This window comes from Pteronotus mesoamericanus, unplaced genomic scaffold (assembly GCF_021234165.1).
Source record: "Pteronotus mesoamericanus isolate MK-2021 breed Mesoamerican mustached bat unplaced genomic scaffold, CSHL_Meso_final contig_182, whole genome shotgun sequence".
In the NCBI taxonomy this organism is placed as follows: Eukaryota; Metazoa; Chordata; class Mammalia; order Chiroptera; family Mormoopidae; genus Pteronotus; species Pteronotus mesoamericanus.
Window position 1 is genome coordinate 31,880,098 of NW_026555078.1, and position 17,635 is coordinate 31,897,732.

At 39.7% G+C, this 17,635-nt stretch overlaps 1 protein-coding gene across 1 annotated transcript in view; it reads left to right on the top strand.

Annotated features, from left to right (window-relative positions):
* The first annotated feature begins 270 nt into the window (after positions 1 to 270).
* ATG14 (autophagy related 14) overlaps positions 271 to 17,635 on the top strand; it is a 33,128-nt gene continuing 15,763 nt past the window's right edge. The window contains exons 1-5 of the mRNA XM_054567531.1: positions 271 to 505; positions 11,911 to 11,973; positions 13,067 to 13,109; positions 15,358 to 15,439; positions 17,221 to 17,458. Of these exons, the coding sequence (XP_054423506.1) occupies positions 285 to 505; positions 11,911 to 11,973; positions 13,067 to 13,109; positions 15,358 to 15,439; positions 17,221 to 17,458 (647 nt within the window). The 5' untranslated portion in view covers positions 271 to 284. The remainder of the gene's footprint in view (positions 506 to 11,910; positions 11,974 to 13,066; positions 13,110 to 15,357; positions 15,440 to 17,220; positions 17,459 to 17,635) is intronic.

Here is a 17,635-nt window from a genome sequence, read left to right on the forward strand (position 1 = left end):
TTAACCAGTAGTCTCGGCACGACCCAGCGACGATGGCATTTTGTTTGGCTGACCGGACCCTCCAACGTGCTTCCGCTTCGAGAGCCGCTACCCCTTCCAGCGGACACCGCACAGGTAAAGCAACTACGTCGCCCGCCCTCGCTGAAGCTGCTCACCAGTCTCTCCAGGCCCCCGCGCGAGCTCCCACCGCCTTTCCAGGCCCCTCCTCACGCCCCTCCTCCTCGCCCAGGATGCATCTGGTTGAAAACAAAATCCCACGTGACTGACTCTGCTCTCAGGCTATCATGGCGTCTCCCAGTGGGAAGGGAGCCCGGGCGCCGGAGGCTTCTGGATGCGGGCCCCGGCCACTCGCTGGAGACTTGGTGGACTCGGTGGACGACGCGGAAGGGCTGTACGTGGCGGTCGAGCGGTGTCCGCTATGCAACACCACCCGCCGGCGGCTGACTTGCGCCAAGTGCGTTCAGAACGGCGATTTTGTCTACTTCGACGGCCGCGACCGTGAGAGGTACGGGGGCCGCCACGGCCCTATTGTTTCTTCCCCGGCTGTCTCCTCCGGCTCCGCGCGGGAGGCTGGAGGTCGGAGCCTGGAGGCTGAGGCTCAGGTGTGGACCCCGGAATCCCGCGGGAGGAGGGGGAGATAGGAAGGGTAGCTAATTTGCTCCCAGGGAACAGGGTCGTGGTTGGGGGCTGGATTAAGAAAAGTCGCCGTTTCCCCGTAATCCTCTCGAGAAGAATCTGACCCCACCGTGTTCCTGGGTACTAGTGAAAATGGATAGATGGTGACTCTAGACAAGTTTGCCCCTGTTGCTGCCTTATAGTTGGATTCTCGAACTTGGCTGCACTCCCATTCAAAGCTTGGTTTTAACCTTTCCCTGTCTTCGAAAAACATTCATTCTCTAGAGGAGAGACCAGAAAGAAATCAAGTAACTGCTTAAGAGGGATTCGAGCCCGGGAGGCCTGTGCCACAGCTGGATCTTATCAGACCTGCTTACTCTGTGTGAACTGGGACTAGTTAGTTGTTCCCTGACTTTTTTTCGATGCTAAGGACTTTGGGGATGTCTTGTGGCTTTGTTTTAAAATTCAGACTAGGAGCTGTAAGCCCTTAGTTAAGAGAATTGAATTTAGGAATGCGTTTTGGCCTTGTTTGGAAATCAAAACAGCTAGAGGTCCTTGATTAAGATAATTGAAGAATTAGTGTGTTTGGTTAGTGTGAAGGGTTTCTCTCTCCCAACTTTTGTTTGCATAATTTAGCGGGAATAAAAGTAAGATAGCCAGATTGTTGATCGCAGAAGTTCAGGTATTAATTAACTTACAACAGCCCAATAAGTTGTTATCCGCAACTTACTGCTGAGGAAATTGCACAGTAAGTGCCGTCACCTAGGTCACACAGGTAAATGTAGAGACCAGAATTAAGATCCAGGCATCCTGAGCCCATACACAATGCGCTTAATCACTCGTTTGTACAACCTCTATATTTGGAAGTGTTTCCCGTTCCTAGTATTCCCCTGATTATGAATGGAGTTCGATTCTTTTTTTCTCTTTTGAGATTTGTAGGATATAATCTTTTTGATTTCACTGCTGTGTCTCATTGAAGCATTGAATGACTTTAGAAACTAGTAAGTGGTGGCTTTAAAAATTAAACCCGGTTTTTAATTATAAGAATACTAGGAATGAGATGGAAATTTCTAACTGATGGAGGTTTTCAAGGGTTCCGTTCTGGACCCTCCATGTATGTTTTCCTACATCTGTTCTCATGACTTAAATAGCATCTGTATGCTGAAGACTGCCAGGATGTATCTCCAACCCAGACCTCTCTGGAACCAAGAAAAAAGCTGCCTGCTCAACATATATATATTTAAATTTGTAACCAGCATCTTTATCTTGGCAAACTGAATTTATTATTTTCCATCATAAATCTGTTCCTCCTATACCCTTGCCAACCCAGTGAATGGTAACCTCATTCTTCAGTAAGGTCAAAAAAAAACTATCAGTCTTCCTTGACTCCTTTCTTAAACCCACCCTAATTAATCCCATCAACAAATTCTATCCACTCTTCAAAACCTAAGTCCTTTTTGTCACCTCCTGGGCAGATCCACCAAAAGAGTATTGCCTCTTGGGCCCCCGCTTCCACCTTTACTCCCTCATACTGTCATTTCCATGTTGCAACCAGAGTAACACCTCTCCTCCATTCCTCTTAGAAATCTTTCAGGGGGTTCCCAAAAGATTTTGCCCGAAAGTAAAAACGCCAAAGTCCTTATCCAGAGTTCTGCAGTGCCTGTTCTCCTCTGATCCGTTATTTTCCTTGACGCACTCCGCTACACCACCCGGGCCTTCCCTTGCCAGTCCTCAGACATTCCAAGAACACTCCTCCTGCCTCATGGCATTGCAGTCTTATTCAGACTGCCAGGAGCTCTTCCCCCAGAAATCTTCAGGGCTGCTTCCTTTGTTTCCTTCAGGCCTCTGCTCATTTATTAAAGAAACTCTTTTTGACCATTTAGTTAAAATAGTAACCTCTTTCCCTAAGTTACCTACTTTATTGTGTTCCATAACACTTATCACCATCTATGGCTTACATATTAATATGTCTAACTGCTTTCCACTCCAGTGAGGTAAGCTCTATGAGGGCAAGACTTTATCAGTTTTGTACTCTGCTGTGTTCTCACATAGTAGATGCTTATAAGATTTGTTGAATGATTGAATGACTCTATCCCCCCTTCCCAAATTTAGCCTAATCCTGAATCATTTCGTTTTTATTCATTGTGATCCCTTTGTTACTAAGCCAGAACCCCAGGAGATAACCTCAGGCTTTCCTTTTTTTCTTATTCCATGTATCCAAATCATTGGCAAGTCTAATTTGATTTGCTCCAAAATAGATCTTGAATCTGTCTACTTTTAGTTCAGACTGCCATCCTTTCTTTCCTGGCCACGCTCTTGGTTCCTATTCTTTTTTTAAATTATATTTTTATTGATTATGCTATTACAGTTGTCCTGATTTTGTTTTTCCCTTTGTCCCCCTCCACCCATCGCTGCCTACTCCCCCAGCAATTGCCCCACCATGGTTCATGTCCATGGGTCATGTGTATTAGTTCTTTGGCTATTCCATTTTCTGTACTGTACTTCACATCTGCAGGGTTACCCTGTAACTACCTGTCTGTACCTAATCCCCTTACCTCTTCACGCATTCTATCCCTCCCACCACCCATATGACAACCATCTAGTAACTAACTTCTCTCTTGTTGATTTTAAGAATCTCTCTTTACGCTTAACCTTTGGCCTTTTAATTATGATGTGTCTTGGAGTGGGCCTATTTGCATCCATCATAATTGGGGCTCTCTCTGCTTCCTGGACTTGCATGTCTATTTCCTTCACTAAATTTGGGAAGTTTTCTTTTATTATTTTTTCAAATAGGGTTCCAATTTCTTTCTCTTTTCCTTCTGGCACTCCTAATATGCAAATATTGGACATCTTGAAGTTGTCTCAGAGGCTGTTTATACTAGCCTCACTTTTTTGGATTCCTTTTTCTTGTGGTCCTGCATGGTTGTTTTTTGCTTCCTTATGTTCCATCTCATTGATTTGATTTTTGGCTTCATCCACTCTACTGTTCTTTCCCTGTAAACTTCTTTATTTCAATAGGTGTATTCTTCGTTTCTGAGTAGGTCTTTTTTTATGCTGCCGAGGTCCTCATTAAGTTTCTTGAGCATCCTTATAACCAGTGTTTTGAACTCTGCATCTGATAGATTGTTTATCTCCATTTCATTTAGCTCTTTTTCTGGAGTTTTGATCTGTTCTTTCATTTGGGCCATGTTTCTTTGTCTCCTCACTTTGGCAGCCTCCCTATGTTTGTTTCTAGTATTAGGTAGAGCTGCTTTGACTTCGTGTCTTGATAGTGTGTCCTAATGTAGGAGGTGTCCTGTAGGCTCCAGTGGCACAGCCTCCCCATCACCCAAGTGGGGTACCTGAAGTGCACCCTTCATATGGGCTGACTACACCCTCCTCTTGTAGTTGTGCCGTGGCTGCTGTTGGCAGATCAATGGGAGGGATTTACCCAGGCCAGTCAGCTGTGAGGACTGGCTGTGACCACTGACCACCTACCTCTGCCCTCTGTGGAGGATCAGCTGTGCAGGGGCGGGGGGGTGGTGCTCCGACGTGGTCTGTAGCTGTCCACTGGGTGTGCTGGTCCTGGGTGTCCTGGGTGGTGCAGGCCAAGGTCACGCCCCACCTGTGTTTTTCTTGGGGGCACCCTGCCTGAGTTGTAAAGCAATCTGAGATGGCTGCTACTTCTGCTGGGCTTGGAGATTCCCAGGTGAAGCCAAGCTGTGACTCCAATCTGGCTGCCTCTAGGGCTCACTGAAGCCAGCTGTTGCTTGTTTGATAGGATTTAGGAGCCAAGACCAGTCATTCTTAGGGAAAAGCAGCTTCACCTGGGCCCTGTAAGTAGGGTGCGGCAGAGCCTCTGGGGATCTCCAAGGCAGGTCAAGCAGCATTAGCCAGGTTGATGGAGTCTCAGATATGGAACCAACTTACAAGCTCTGTGAGGAGAGGGTTTAGCAAAGGGACAATGATCTCTGCTAGCTAGTCCTGATGCCAGACAGTTCAGTTTTTCCCTGTGTACCACTGATGCCTTTCAAGCTGCTGCCGTGGTGCTGGAGCTTCAGAGGGAGTGAGTATGAGTAGGTGAGTTTGTGTGTGGGTTCTCTAAGAGGTATTGCTGGGTCTCTAGCAGTTTCTCCCACCAAGCCAATCCCTGCTGATTTTTGCAGGCAGTTGTGGAGAATTACCTTCCTGGCCCTGGAACCCTGGGCTGTGAGTCCTGGTGTGTGGCTGGGACTCCTCACTCCCAAGATACCCCTCCCAGATTCTTATCTACCACATGTGGGTGAGGGACCAGCCCATTCTGTGTTTGTGCTCCTCCTACCAGTCTGGATGGATGTGGTTTCTTTAATTCCATAATTGTGAGACTTCCATTCAACCTGATTTCATGAATGTCAGACTTCCATTCATCTTGATTTCTGATGTTCCTGAGTGATGGTGGTTCTATATTTTAGTTACAATTTTGATGTGGTTGTGCCAAGAGGTGAGCCATGTCTGCCTGTACCGCCATCTTGACTGATAGTCTCCCCCATTTTTTTTTAAACTCATACAGCTCCTCCCTACCCTCCCTCTGGCCTCCACACAGCCGCCACTGTAGAAGTGTAAATCAGATGTCATTGTTTTGCTTAAACCTTTTAATGACTTTCCACTGCATTTAAAATAAAATTCAAAAATTTAATAAAAAGATAAATTGAAGCTCCTTAATATGGCATATAAAGTCATATGTGATTTGGCTATGGCTTACCTTCTAACTGGCCATAAGGTTGAGTTAAAAATGCAGGCTTTGGATTCATACTGCATTGAATTGAATCCAAGCTCCACCACTTGCTCTGTGGTTTTGAGCAAGTTTGTTAACCTTGCCTATGTTTGCTAATTTCATTTTGAAAATGGCAGGGTATCTACCTCATAGGTGGCTGGTAGTGATTACATAAGAGCATGCTCCCTCATAGTCAGTGCTCCGTAGTCAGGGCGTCCTCTCAAATCCTCAAACACACGAAACTTTTCCTCCACTGGACTTTTCCCCTTGCTGTTCCCTCTGCCTGGAACACTTTATCTCCTGATTGGCATCTTATCTTTCTGTCTTAATTTAAATCACTTCTTTAGCTAGGCCTTCCATGACCTTCGCTAGGGTAGGTTCACACTTGCATCTTCCCCCCAGTATTTTCTACCGTAATAATCAGTCGCTTCTGGTATTGAGCATAAGCAATGTTGTTTGTTTGAGGAAGATTTCCACATCCAGAATTTCATTCCATGAAGACGTGAGTTCTGGTTTTGTTCAATCAGATCAACAGTGATTCATGTAGTAGGAACATTGTTGAAGGAATGGCAAAGGCAGTAGATCTTTAAAAACATAAATTCTTTGCTAAATCTGAGCATTAAAGTGAATTTTCAGAAGAGGGATGTGTTCTGGTGGATTTCTTTTTCTGATGATGAAAAATAAATAAACACCAGAACTATTCAAAAGTGAGAGAAAAAAGAACATTTAGGGTTTAGGGACAGTAAAACTGCCCAAGTGGTCTGCTCAGCCAGCTTCATTTCACTTTTCATCATTCCCTTTTCCAAACTGTGTATTCTTTAAGAAGAGGAGTTTGTATTCATCATTCCCAGAACAATGCTGAACATCTACTAGGATGAAAGAATCTCTGGAGACCCAGGACCATTATCCTAATAGCCAAATGATTTTTAATGTGCTCTCATGGGGTGCAGTTATCTGCATAAATACTTTTGCAAGTTAACGGGGGAGAAAGGCAGGTCTCTGCTCTCAAGGATTTACACTGACTACTAATAAGCCTTAAACTGCGTGGGTTAAAGGTAGATTGTGTGATATTGTCTTTAGTATTTATGCAAATTTTGTATTCTGTGTTTTGCTTTCAGAATCTTTATGAAAAGCTGCTCACTAACTGGGAAATCGCTTGAAATAAAATACGGAGACTTAAAACAGTTTAAAAACCCTTGTTTAATCTCTGGTTCTTTTCAGTAAATTATCCAGGCTAGCTGTGTCTATGTGGATCATGAATGTGATAATGCATATTAAAGTTCCTATAAATGTAAATGTATTTTTTTAGGCTTCATTAATGGACTAGCTGAATATACAGGTTTTAATGGTTTAACAGTTCAAGGAAAAGTAGATATTAAAAACTAAATCTATCTCATAATAATGAGTTACTTTGCCCCCTAAGAAGGGACCATGTGTCTTTATATAATTTTGTAAAAAGTATGAGTTGGCAGAGAGATTGGTTGAAAAATATCCAGACTCACTACTTTTTTGTTGTGTGTGCAGTAGTGGGAAGACTTCCTTATACCATGGTATCCTCACCAACAGTATTTTTTCCTCATGTCCCGTTTCGGCCCCAGTCCTAAACAATACCCACTTCTCTACTTTTTCATCTGCCTTTTAACTTGTGTCCTTTAAGAGATGAAGAGGAATGATATTAAGCAGCACTCTCAGCACCATCTTTGGATGTTGCACTGGTGAACATTTTAAAATTACAGTCTTTTAATAGGAACATAATTTTCTACATTATACATTTACCTAACACTAAAAATAGTACTGTTACCCAAGAGGGAACTGACAAGTAGAAGTCATCTTTCCAGTCTAAACTGGGAAGAAGTCAGTTACTGGTTTGAGATAGGTGTAGGGATGGGGTGGGGGACATCATCTGGGAATACCCAGAGACCGTAGCTCCAGGAGGGTCAGCTTGCTGGTTTAAGAACCAGTTATTTAAAAGTGTGGATTAAAAAGGTGGACACATTTTTATGAGGATATGGATACTGCTTTTATAAGCACATTTTCAGGAATGATGCAGTATTACCTTCACTTAAGAGTTTTATAAATATATGATTACACTTTTACCAGAAAACAGAAATATGGGCACTAAACAAACTGAAGCGGGATAAAGGATGAGCAAGAAATGTAGATGTTACTGAGGATTTCAAAGGGAAGACATCCAAAAAATTACCATTTACGTATTTCTGTTCTGCCTCTAGTGTTTTGGTTGTCAGTAGCTGTAGCCTGCCTATAAAAATCTTTTGTCTTGAGAATTAAGTTCTGGACCCACGTTTGTATACCCTACTCAGCAGAACAAAAGGGTGGCTTTAGACAAGAGTTTCCGGACCTTACTGCTATTTGATGTGTCCTTCGGGAAGGACTCCCATCCCATGCAGCTTACTAATTGTACATACACCTATACTTGTGGAGCTGCTAAGAAAATGTAACTTTTGTTTTTAGTCAGTATCACTGACTTCTTTCATCATTATACCTTTTAGAATTTTTAAAAGGTTTTCACATTTATCTGCCATTTATTCCCTACCATACACCCTTGCATTATTGACAAATTTTAAAAGTGAAGAAGCAGGAGTTATGTCTTCTCCTGGACTATGCTAAATCTTAAAATCACTTCCACATCTGATCTGTATTTTTATATATATAGTTCAGTTTAATACGTTAGATTAAGTGGTAAATCACTTGTTGTAATGGACAAAAGGGAAACTAGAGTATGTGCTAAGTGCCTGTACCTGTTGCTTCCACATTTATCTTACTTAATCCCTATAACCACGTCATAAAAGCATTACTCCCATTTTACAAGTGAGGAAACTAAACAACACTTTCTGTTTTCTATTAATGACTTAACCTTCATTCCTGCAAGGGGAACATTTTTACTATACTTTCTCATATCCCAAATATTCTAACAAAAGAACTGTCCTGGTAAGGACCATATTTTTTCTCTATTGCATTTGTCCACACATATATCACACCCTTGTATGCCTAAAGAATTTAAGGGGGAAAAATTTGATGGCTAGTAATTAGTATCCTAATTGAAGAAGTATTTAGTTTTTGAACCATCTCTACTTAAGTAAGGAGATCACTGTGCTCTCTTCTCCCAGGAATATCTGTGTCCTCGGGTACCTGAGAGGCCTCGCTGCCTTATTTATGTATTTCTAAATTATGTAATGTCTACTTGAAATTCTGCATACCTGTTAAAGAATGGAAAAGCTACTAGATATTTTATGTGGTAAACCCAACTTGAAAGACCTAAAGTGTTTCCTTCCCCCCTCCTTTTTTTAAACATAAAATATGTGTCATTAAGTATGGTTTGAATATGATGGCTAACTATTAATCTCTCCACTTGTTGGAAACCATATTGAGAAAGCACAGACTTGCAGGCTAAATTTTTTATCTTATTTCCATGAGTGGTGGGATGGAGAATGCTAAGAATGGATGAGTGTGCCGATGAGCACTTGAAATGCTGACCCAGCCACATTCCTCAGTATCATCTGCTGTTTAGCTTTGTTAACACCACTTATTTTTAATTTCCTGCATGGAAGATAACATGACTCATGAAGTGTTTGGTACAGTAGGAATTATCTTCTGTTTATTTTTCCTACTGTCATTTATATATTTGTTTTAAATTTTGAATCTTCTGTTTGTTTGCTTTTTTTTTTTTTTGGCGGGGGGTGGGGGAGTTTTTTTTTTAACAAAGCCCAAGAGAATTAGCCAGCTCTGTATAAAGCTGGAGAGAGCTGTTCATCATCCCAGTTTGTTTTAGTGCAAAGTGGAGTGGTATTTTTATGGCAGATCTGAAAGGAGACCTTCCTTAACTTCTAAGAGCAAGATTTCACCCTGTCAGCCCTGTGTTTGCACAGTTTGAAGCGTCTGGTCAGTTTGTCACCTTCAGGTTACTGGAGCATGAATCACCACATTGTCTTAGTGAGGTAGAAATAAATACATTAGTTTCTCATTTTTGATACAAGGAAATGGAAACACATAACAACTAAGTAATATATCCAAGAGTACACAGTCAGCTGCTGAATATATCATTAGATATAGTAATAGTTTTCTTAATAGGACTTACTATTAATTCTTAATATCATGGAAGGTCCTTTGCTCTAAGGTGCAGGCACATAGTGAAAGTGTGACAAGGTGACTGATGAATCTGTGGGATTCTCTACATTGCACCTTGGTTTCTGAGTTTTCTGATAGTCGTTCACGCAGTTCCCGCCTCACTGGCTGTTGCAGCACCGCCCGGTAGAACTGCTGCCGTGATGATCTGTAGCTACGCTGGAGCCATTTTGGGCTGTTGAAACATGGTTAGTGCAACTAGGGACCTGAATATTTCATTTAATTTTAACTTAGTCATATAAATGTATAATTCTGTCATATATATCGCATGATTTGCTTTTTGGTTTAATATATTATTGTACTTTCTCAGTGATTATTACATGATTATAATAGTCTATTTTTATCCCTTCCACTTAGAAGTGGATATCTTTGTGTATGTTTCAAACATGGGGCTATAGGAATAGGATTTTAGAGGGACTTCTGGATAAGCAGTTTTCGACCTTTTTTCATCTCATGGTACACAAAAACTAATTATTAAAATTCTGCATCACACCAAAAAATGTATTTTTTGCTGACCTGACTGAAAAAAATAGGTATAGAGTTTGAGTCATTCACCTCAGATGGCTCTTGTTGTATTGACTATTGTCATTTTTTATTGAACAATCTTAAGGGAAAAAAGGTCATGCCCTGGCTGGGTAGCTTAGTTGGTTAGAGCATTGTCCTCATACATTAAGGTCACAGGTTTGATGCCCAGTCAGGACACATACAAGAGTCAACCAATGAATGCATAAATAAGTGGAACAACAGACCAATGTTTCTCTCCCCCACCCCCTTCCTCTCTTTCTCTCAAATCAATAAATAAAAAAGAGGTCAGTGCCCCTGACTAGACAGGTATTGCATGTTTTAAAAATTCTTGCAGCACACCAGTTGAAAACCGCTGTTCTGGATTATTGTAAGGAAGAGATTTTTGGGGCTGTTATGGTTCTGTTAAATAGTTTTCAGTTAGGGAGAAATTAAGGAGACAGGCAAAAACTTGTTGTTAGATTCCATACCATGTTACTGTAGCATGTGGCATTACCATTGTTTCCTTAAAATTAGTGAGCCACTGTTGGCTCAGTTGAAAACCAGTTGCATAATGTTAGTCATACAGCTTTTTTTAAATCGAATCCTTATTAAGCAATAAGCCACATTTAGGTGTTCAGTAGCCATGTGTGACTGGTGTTTACCATATTGAACAGCGCAGATCTAGCCTGTTAGCCACTTTCAGCTGGTTCACATTTATAGAACCCTTTCCCAGCAGCTGTAGAATACATGTTCTTTAAAGTGCACATGGAACTTTCACCAAGGCAAACCCAATTCAAGGCCATAAAACAGTTTCAAAATAAAAGACTGAAATCTCACAGTATATTTTGTGACCACATCAGAATTAAATAAGAAAATAATAAGTTACCTAGTAAAACAAATATATCTGAAAGTTAAACAGCACACTTCTAAATAATTTGAGTCAAAGGTGGAATCTTATAGAAAATCAGAGATTTTAAACTAAATGGTAGTGAAAATACACTATCAAAATATTCATTTTAGCTAAAGCAGTGCTTGAGGAAATTTACAATTTTTTTTTTAAAGATTTTATTTTTAGAGAGAGAAGGGAAGGGTGAGAAACATCCATGTGTGGTAGCCTCTCACCACCCCGCACCCCCAACCCCCGGCCATGAGGACCCAACCCACAACCCAGGCATGTGCCCTGACCAGGAATCGAACCAGCGACCCTTTGATTTGCAGGCCAGCCCTCAATCCACTGAGCCACACCAACCAGGGCAAAATTTATAAAATTTTATATGGTTATATTAAATAGGAAGGGGGAAATAAAATCACTGATTTGAGTTTTCACCAAAAGCTGCAAAAAAGGGTCACAGTAAACCCCAAATAAGGTAACAGGAAGAAAATAATAAGGATGAGAGTAGAAGACTGACAGTGAAAATGAACTGCAATATGCTGTCCCTTCCCTCTGGTAACTTTTACTAACTAACTTGTTAACCTGCAATGACTAGCAATAAAACCAGTGAGAAAAAAATAGTTTAAGAATTATAAGAAACAAGTTGATAGTTTGAGAGCAGTATTAAATTAAGTTTTATAATTAAAATTATTTTTTATAACAAAAGCCTCAGTTTCTTTGAATTCAAATTCATGATAGTGTTCTGATGTGTTTGTTTGAAAAATAATTTAACCTATGGGTGGAAACCTATAGGCATATTTTATAAACCCATGAAAGAATTTTAAAACTGAGAATTTGAACTTAGTTTTAAAATAACCAATTGGTAAGTAGCCCTGTGCATCCCATTGAGAAGTATACAGTACTTACTTTCAAGACAGACTTTCCAGATAAGTCTGCAGAAATGATTGGCTCCCAGGAGTTTGTGTAATTTCATTGAACTGGGGGGAAAAAAAGGTATTTAAAGCATTGAATTTTTTTCTTACAGGTTTATAGACAAGAAGGAACGGTTAAGTCAACTTAAGAGCAAGCAAGAAGAATTTCAAAAAGAGTGAGTTTTCCCTTTTAATTTGTGGAGATTATCTAGACACCATGTGGGTTGAGCCCTGTGGTATGCAGATACACATCGCTAACGTACTACAATTTATAAGCAAAAGAGGAGAGTTGTCAAGTTTCTAGAAAATACTGGGACCAGTCCTGGTGCCTGTACACAGTAGGCACTCAGTGGTGGGATTGGATGTTGAATCAAACCCCTAGCCCTGATAATTGGTATGTGGCAAATGGGTCCAGAACAGTAGGCTGTTTAGACTTAGGTTAGTGATGGTGGCTCCTTTGGGACGTCTCTGCTTTTGATTACCTTTCTTCTCTGTCAGTGCTTTTGCAAAGTGTGGTCATCTATATCATAATTTATTAACTGAGGTCATGGTTAAATGTAAAGTCTTAAAATCCTGTCCTCAGATATTCTGATTCAGTAGGTCTTGGGGGAGGCCTGGGAATCCGAGGTATTACCGAGCATGCTGATGTATCTCTCTCACTCTGGATTTGAGAATTTTCATATAGAACCTTCTATCCCAAACTGACCCAGTCACTGTTCTGCAGGCACACCCGAAGTCTTATAAATACATTAATAAGTGGGTTAAATATTCTGAGATGCCTTGCATTAGAGAAACCTACTTGGATTAATTTAATTTAGCTCAGTTATTTCTCTATTTGATTGCGGAAACTTTCATGTTTTTTGAACACTTTACTCCATAAAACAAATTTTCACAGACACTGGCTTGTGCCTTTTCTTTAGGAGATGATCGTAGCATTTTCAGTCATGAATTCTTCTGTAACTGTCATTATTATTAATTATGACTGATGGGAATTACTCTGAGGACAAAGGCTCTGGCTGTTGCAGAAGTTTATTATGAATGGGTATAGAAAGCTCTGGGCTGTGTTAGAAGTGCAAAAGGAAGGAGGTAAGAAAAAAATTACAGAGAACAGAATTTGGAAAACACTTTCAAATGCTCCTTTGGACCTACTTTGGTGTTTCTAGCCATTTATAAGAACTTTTTTTTAAAAAGTTGTTGATTTTACATTTTTGAGCTTTACAAACTTTAATTATTTTAAAATTTTATTTTGTATATCTCTTCTCCATACAGAGTGTTAAAGGCTATGGAAGGAAAATGGATAACAGATCAGTTGGTAAGTTGTAAGGACTATTTAAATAATATTCTTTGTACTTGAGGTTACATGTTTTTAAGTTGGTAGAGCTTAAAAAAATCATTGGGAATTTAAATTTGTTTTTTCTCATTTTTCAAAGTTATCTCTTTGCATGTATTTGTAGTTTGGGCTTTTCAAATATTTTATCTAGATACCAAAGATGGGGTACGGACAACTAATTAGGGAGCTGTCATAAAGGTTAATTATGAAGTCTGCTATTGACATAGAAATATAAGAGCAGTGGGCTGGCCTTTTTGAGGAAACTTACTCATCGTAAACACATACATATTCTAGATGGCATAATGATTAAATGTGAAAAAATAAACCCATAAAAATATGAAATGAAAGTATGGGAAAGTGTTTATGACTTCTGGGGATGAGAGGACTTTGATAAGCCATAAAGGAAAACATTTTGACAGACTATGTAAAAAGCGTTTTATGTTAAACACCCTAAGCAAAATTAACATAAACTGGGAAAAAATAACTACAACGTGTGAAAAGAAGGAGTTTAGTTGATAACATTTTTATTCACTGTTGGTAGGAAATATACACTGACATATTTGGGGGACAATTTGATGGAGGTTTTTTTCCTCTAATGAATATGTGACATACCTGGCAGATTTCCTCTTATGGAGATGCACAGGAATGCAGAGATTTATGGATAAAGACACTGATCATCTGCAACACTAGTAGTCAAGTTAATGTATAAATAGACTAAATGCTAAGCAGGGTGCAATAAATATGACACTGCGTAGCTGTTAAAAAGAATGTGCTCAATCTATGTGTATTGATACAAAGTGATGTCCGAAGATAAACTTTTTAATGAAAAATCAAAGTAGGCTAAAGTGTGATTCCGTTTGCCTGAGTATGTGTTTTAAATATAAACATACTCTAAAAAGTCTGAAAAGATGGCACATCAAACTTGCACTAAGATTACCCTTGAGAAGTGAGGAGTCAGGCGAACAATCGTTTTTTTTTCCTGTGATGTCTTAATTTTTTCACAATAATAAGCATCACTCATAGTTTTTAAATAACCTAAAAAATATTTATGATATAAATGAATTCTATTTATTCTCAGAATTATGGAAACAAAACATGTCATAAAGATCATAAAAGGCCATTTATAAAGAATCCCATCCCCATTTTTCTACATTCCCTGTATTGTTTTCTAATTTTTCTGTCGAAAACTTCAATATTGATTCTTAAAGACTAATACCTTTTAAAAGTTAAGACATCTTATTGCCAATTCTCCTGATGCCACCAGTCCCCAAGAACCTGTTTTCAGCTGTCTCTCTCATGCCATTGAAGAGGTTGGCATTTCACCCGCTGGAACATCCCTGTGACCTGCTCTGTATCTCGTACCATCAAACACCACAAATACTTGAATGTTGTTTGAAGCTTTTAATTAGCCACATTTATGGAGATGTTATAGAAGAGATAGTTATACTTTTTAACTAATACTAGGTCACGTTTTTACTGATGGTTCTTTATTTACCTTGGGCGAAGCAGTACCTGAATCCTGGTAATGTAAAGAGGAAGTTTCAGGTGTGTGTGTGTGTGTGTGTGTGTGTGTGTGTGTGTTGGGGGCGGGGGTAATTTCATGTTTTGTATAACTGAGGCTTTTCAAAAAATCTTATATAAGTTATATACATTTTTAAAAACCTTTTTTGCAGTTTTAATTATTTTGAAAGTAATATTTGTTGATTGTGTCGGAGAGGTAATGCGTGATGTTCATGGTCTCCCCTGTAACCAGCACTAAGAGTTTAGAGCAGGGCATCAATAGAACTTTCTGGGGTGATGCAAACGTTCTATACCTGCACAGATCAATGTGGTAGCCATTAGCCACGTGTGGTTTTGAGCACATGACATACAGGTAGTGTAAGAAAGCAGCTGAATTTTTTTTATTTTATGTAATTTTAACTGACTTTTAAGTAGTCACTTGTGACCAGTAGTCTATATATTAAGCAGAGCGTGTTAAGAGAATGTCCTTTAACATTTTTTTTTGTGAGGGTTTTTTTCTCCCTTAATTTTCTAGCAGTTTCTGCATTGAACCAGAATAACATTTTTTTTTCTTTTTGGTAATCTGCCATAGTTATAAAAACTATACTGAATATAGTGGTCTTTTTTCATTATGTTTTCTAAGATACACCTAAAAATAGGTAACGATACCAGGTAGATGATCATTAATTATGAGATCAACATTTCTGATATTTATTGTATACTTTTTAAGAGATGGAAAATAATGTCCTGCAAGATGAGGATTGAACAGTTAAAACAAACAATATGTAAAGGAAATGAAGAAATGAAGAAAAGTAAGTAATTTGACCCCCTCCCTCCAGCCATAATAAGCAGCTCATGTGGAATTTCATGGGATTAATAAACTAGAGAGACAGAGAAAGAGAAGAGGAGGAGGGGTGGAGGGCAACAGCAACCTGGAAAAGTTTACTGCTTGCCTTTGTCTATTTATAAATTGTTTGTGTAAGGAATTCTTATATAAGGACCTTTAAATAACCTGCTATCTTTCTCATTTATTTTAAAAAGTTAAGGAATGCGCCCAGGCCGATGTGGCTGAGTCGGCCGGGCATTGCCCTGTAGAGCAGATGGTTGCCTGTGGGGCTCCTGGTCAGGACGCGTGCCTGGGTTGCAGAGTCAGTCCCTGATTGGGGAGCAAGCAAGAAGCAACCCAGTGTTTCTCTCACGTCAATGGTTCTCCTCCTCTCCTCCTCCCTCCCTTCCCCTCTCTCTAAAAATAAATTTATAAAATCTTTTTTTTTTTAAATTTTTTTTAGAAGTTAAGGAATGTGTGTTTTCCATTTGCCTTAGCTAGCAGGAGATTCAGACTTGATAACCATAGGAGATTCTAACTTGGTAACCACTTATACTTACTCATACTAGAAGCACAGAATATTGCTTTTTTCCCCTTCTGTATGTGTCTTACACATATTTTAATCGGTATTAATCTTACATTATATTTTTGCAGATACTCTATCATAGGTGATGATCAAAATTTAAGAGAGTCCTCTTAGAAACCCTGTATCCTTAGAAATATTTTGTGTGTTTCTGAAAATCATTGTTTAAAGTTTAGAATGAGTCACCATCACACATTGTGAATCCCTTTCCTCTCCATTCATTGCTTTCAGGAGCAATTTAGTACAGGGGTATGTAGTGGTGTAAAAGCTTCCTTTGAAAATGTTCTTATAAAGTACTCCTGTGGAATTTCACAGGGTTAATAAGCCAGAGAAGCAGGGCAACATGATGCGGGGCGCTCAGAACTGTGGACAGCCGACTGCGCACTGAGCTTTGCGTGCGTCCTCCGAAGGCTCTGGTTTAACAGCAGGGCAGGGACTTACCACTTACCCTTGGTTCGCCTTCTTTCCCAACTCGCCTGTGGCGTTTGCACCGGAGGTTTGCTACTAGGCATCTGAGCACCTCCTGAAAGCTGCTGAATTTACTGAGCTTGTGCATTTCTCTGATGAGCAAGTTTAAACTTTGATCGGCTCTAATAGATTTCTAACACCAAAATACAAAAGCAACAATCACAGAAAATAAAATATATGGTTCTAAAGTAGTGGACTTTATAACAGTGGCTTCCATCCCTAGCAGAGTGACTTGGTGACCTTTTTTAAAATCTACAGAGAATCTTGTGACTCACCCTGGATTTAGGAAATTACAGTCTCATTCAGTGGATACTGGGTTAGTGGTTCTCGAACTGCCTGTAGTAAAAGACCAGATTTTTTTGCCTTTGCCAATTTGTCATAAACCAATACCAATACTTTTATAGAATACAATACAATTAATTACTAAAAAAAGATTGCATGCTTGAATATTATGGCAATGTCAAAAGAAAATTTCTTAAACTTAGTCCGTGTTTCTGTATTTTTCTTGTCTAATGGGTGAAAGTCCGCAGACAGGCCATCACATCTGGGTGCACTGCTAGAGGTGGTTCTGGCGGCCTGCGGGGTTGGGGGCCCTGCTCTTTAGAACATGAACGCAGGCTGTTGCCATGCTCACAACCTTTTGCAAACAATTTTAATGGAGTTAATAGATTCCAGAACTCTTTTTAGAGATAATTGTTTGGTGTGATTTATTGTAGCCTCTGAAGGCCTTCTCAAAACCAAGGAAAAGAATCAGAAGCTTTATACTCGAGCAGAGCGGCATCAAGAGAAAAAAGAAAAGATTCAGAGGCACAATCGCAAACTTGGTGACCTAGTAGAAAAAAAAATCATTGACTTAAAAAGTCACTACGAACGTCTGGCGAATCTTCGGCGATCTCATATATTAGAGCTCACCTCTGTCATTTTTCCAATCGAGGAAGTGAAGACCAGTGCGAGGTACAGTAAGCAAGTCTTTCGACTCTAGAACAGATCCGGTTCCAAAGATCTAGTATTTTTCAAGTGTGTCAGCACCTTATTTATTTGACCTCATTCTGGGTCCATGGGTTTTCCTGGTAGTTACTGAATGAAGTCTTATCTGCTTCAGCAAACACTACACACTGCATGAGGTGGGGA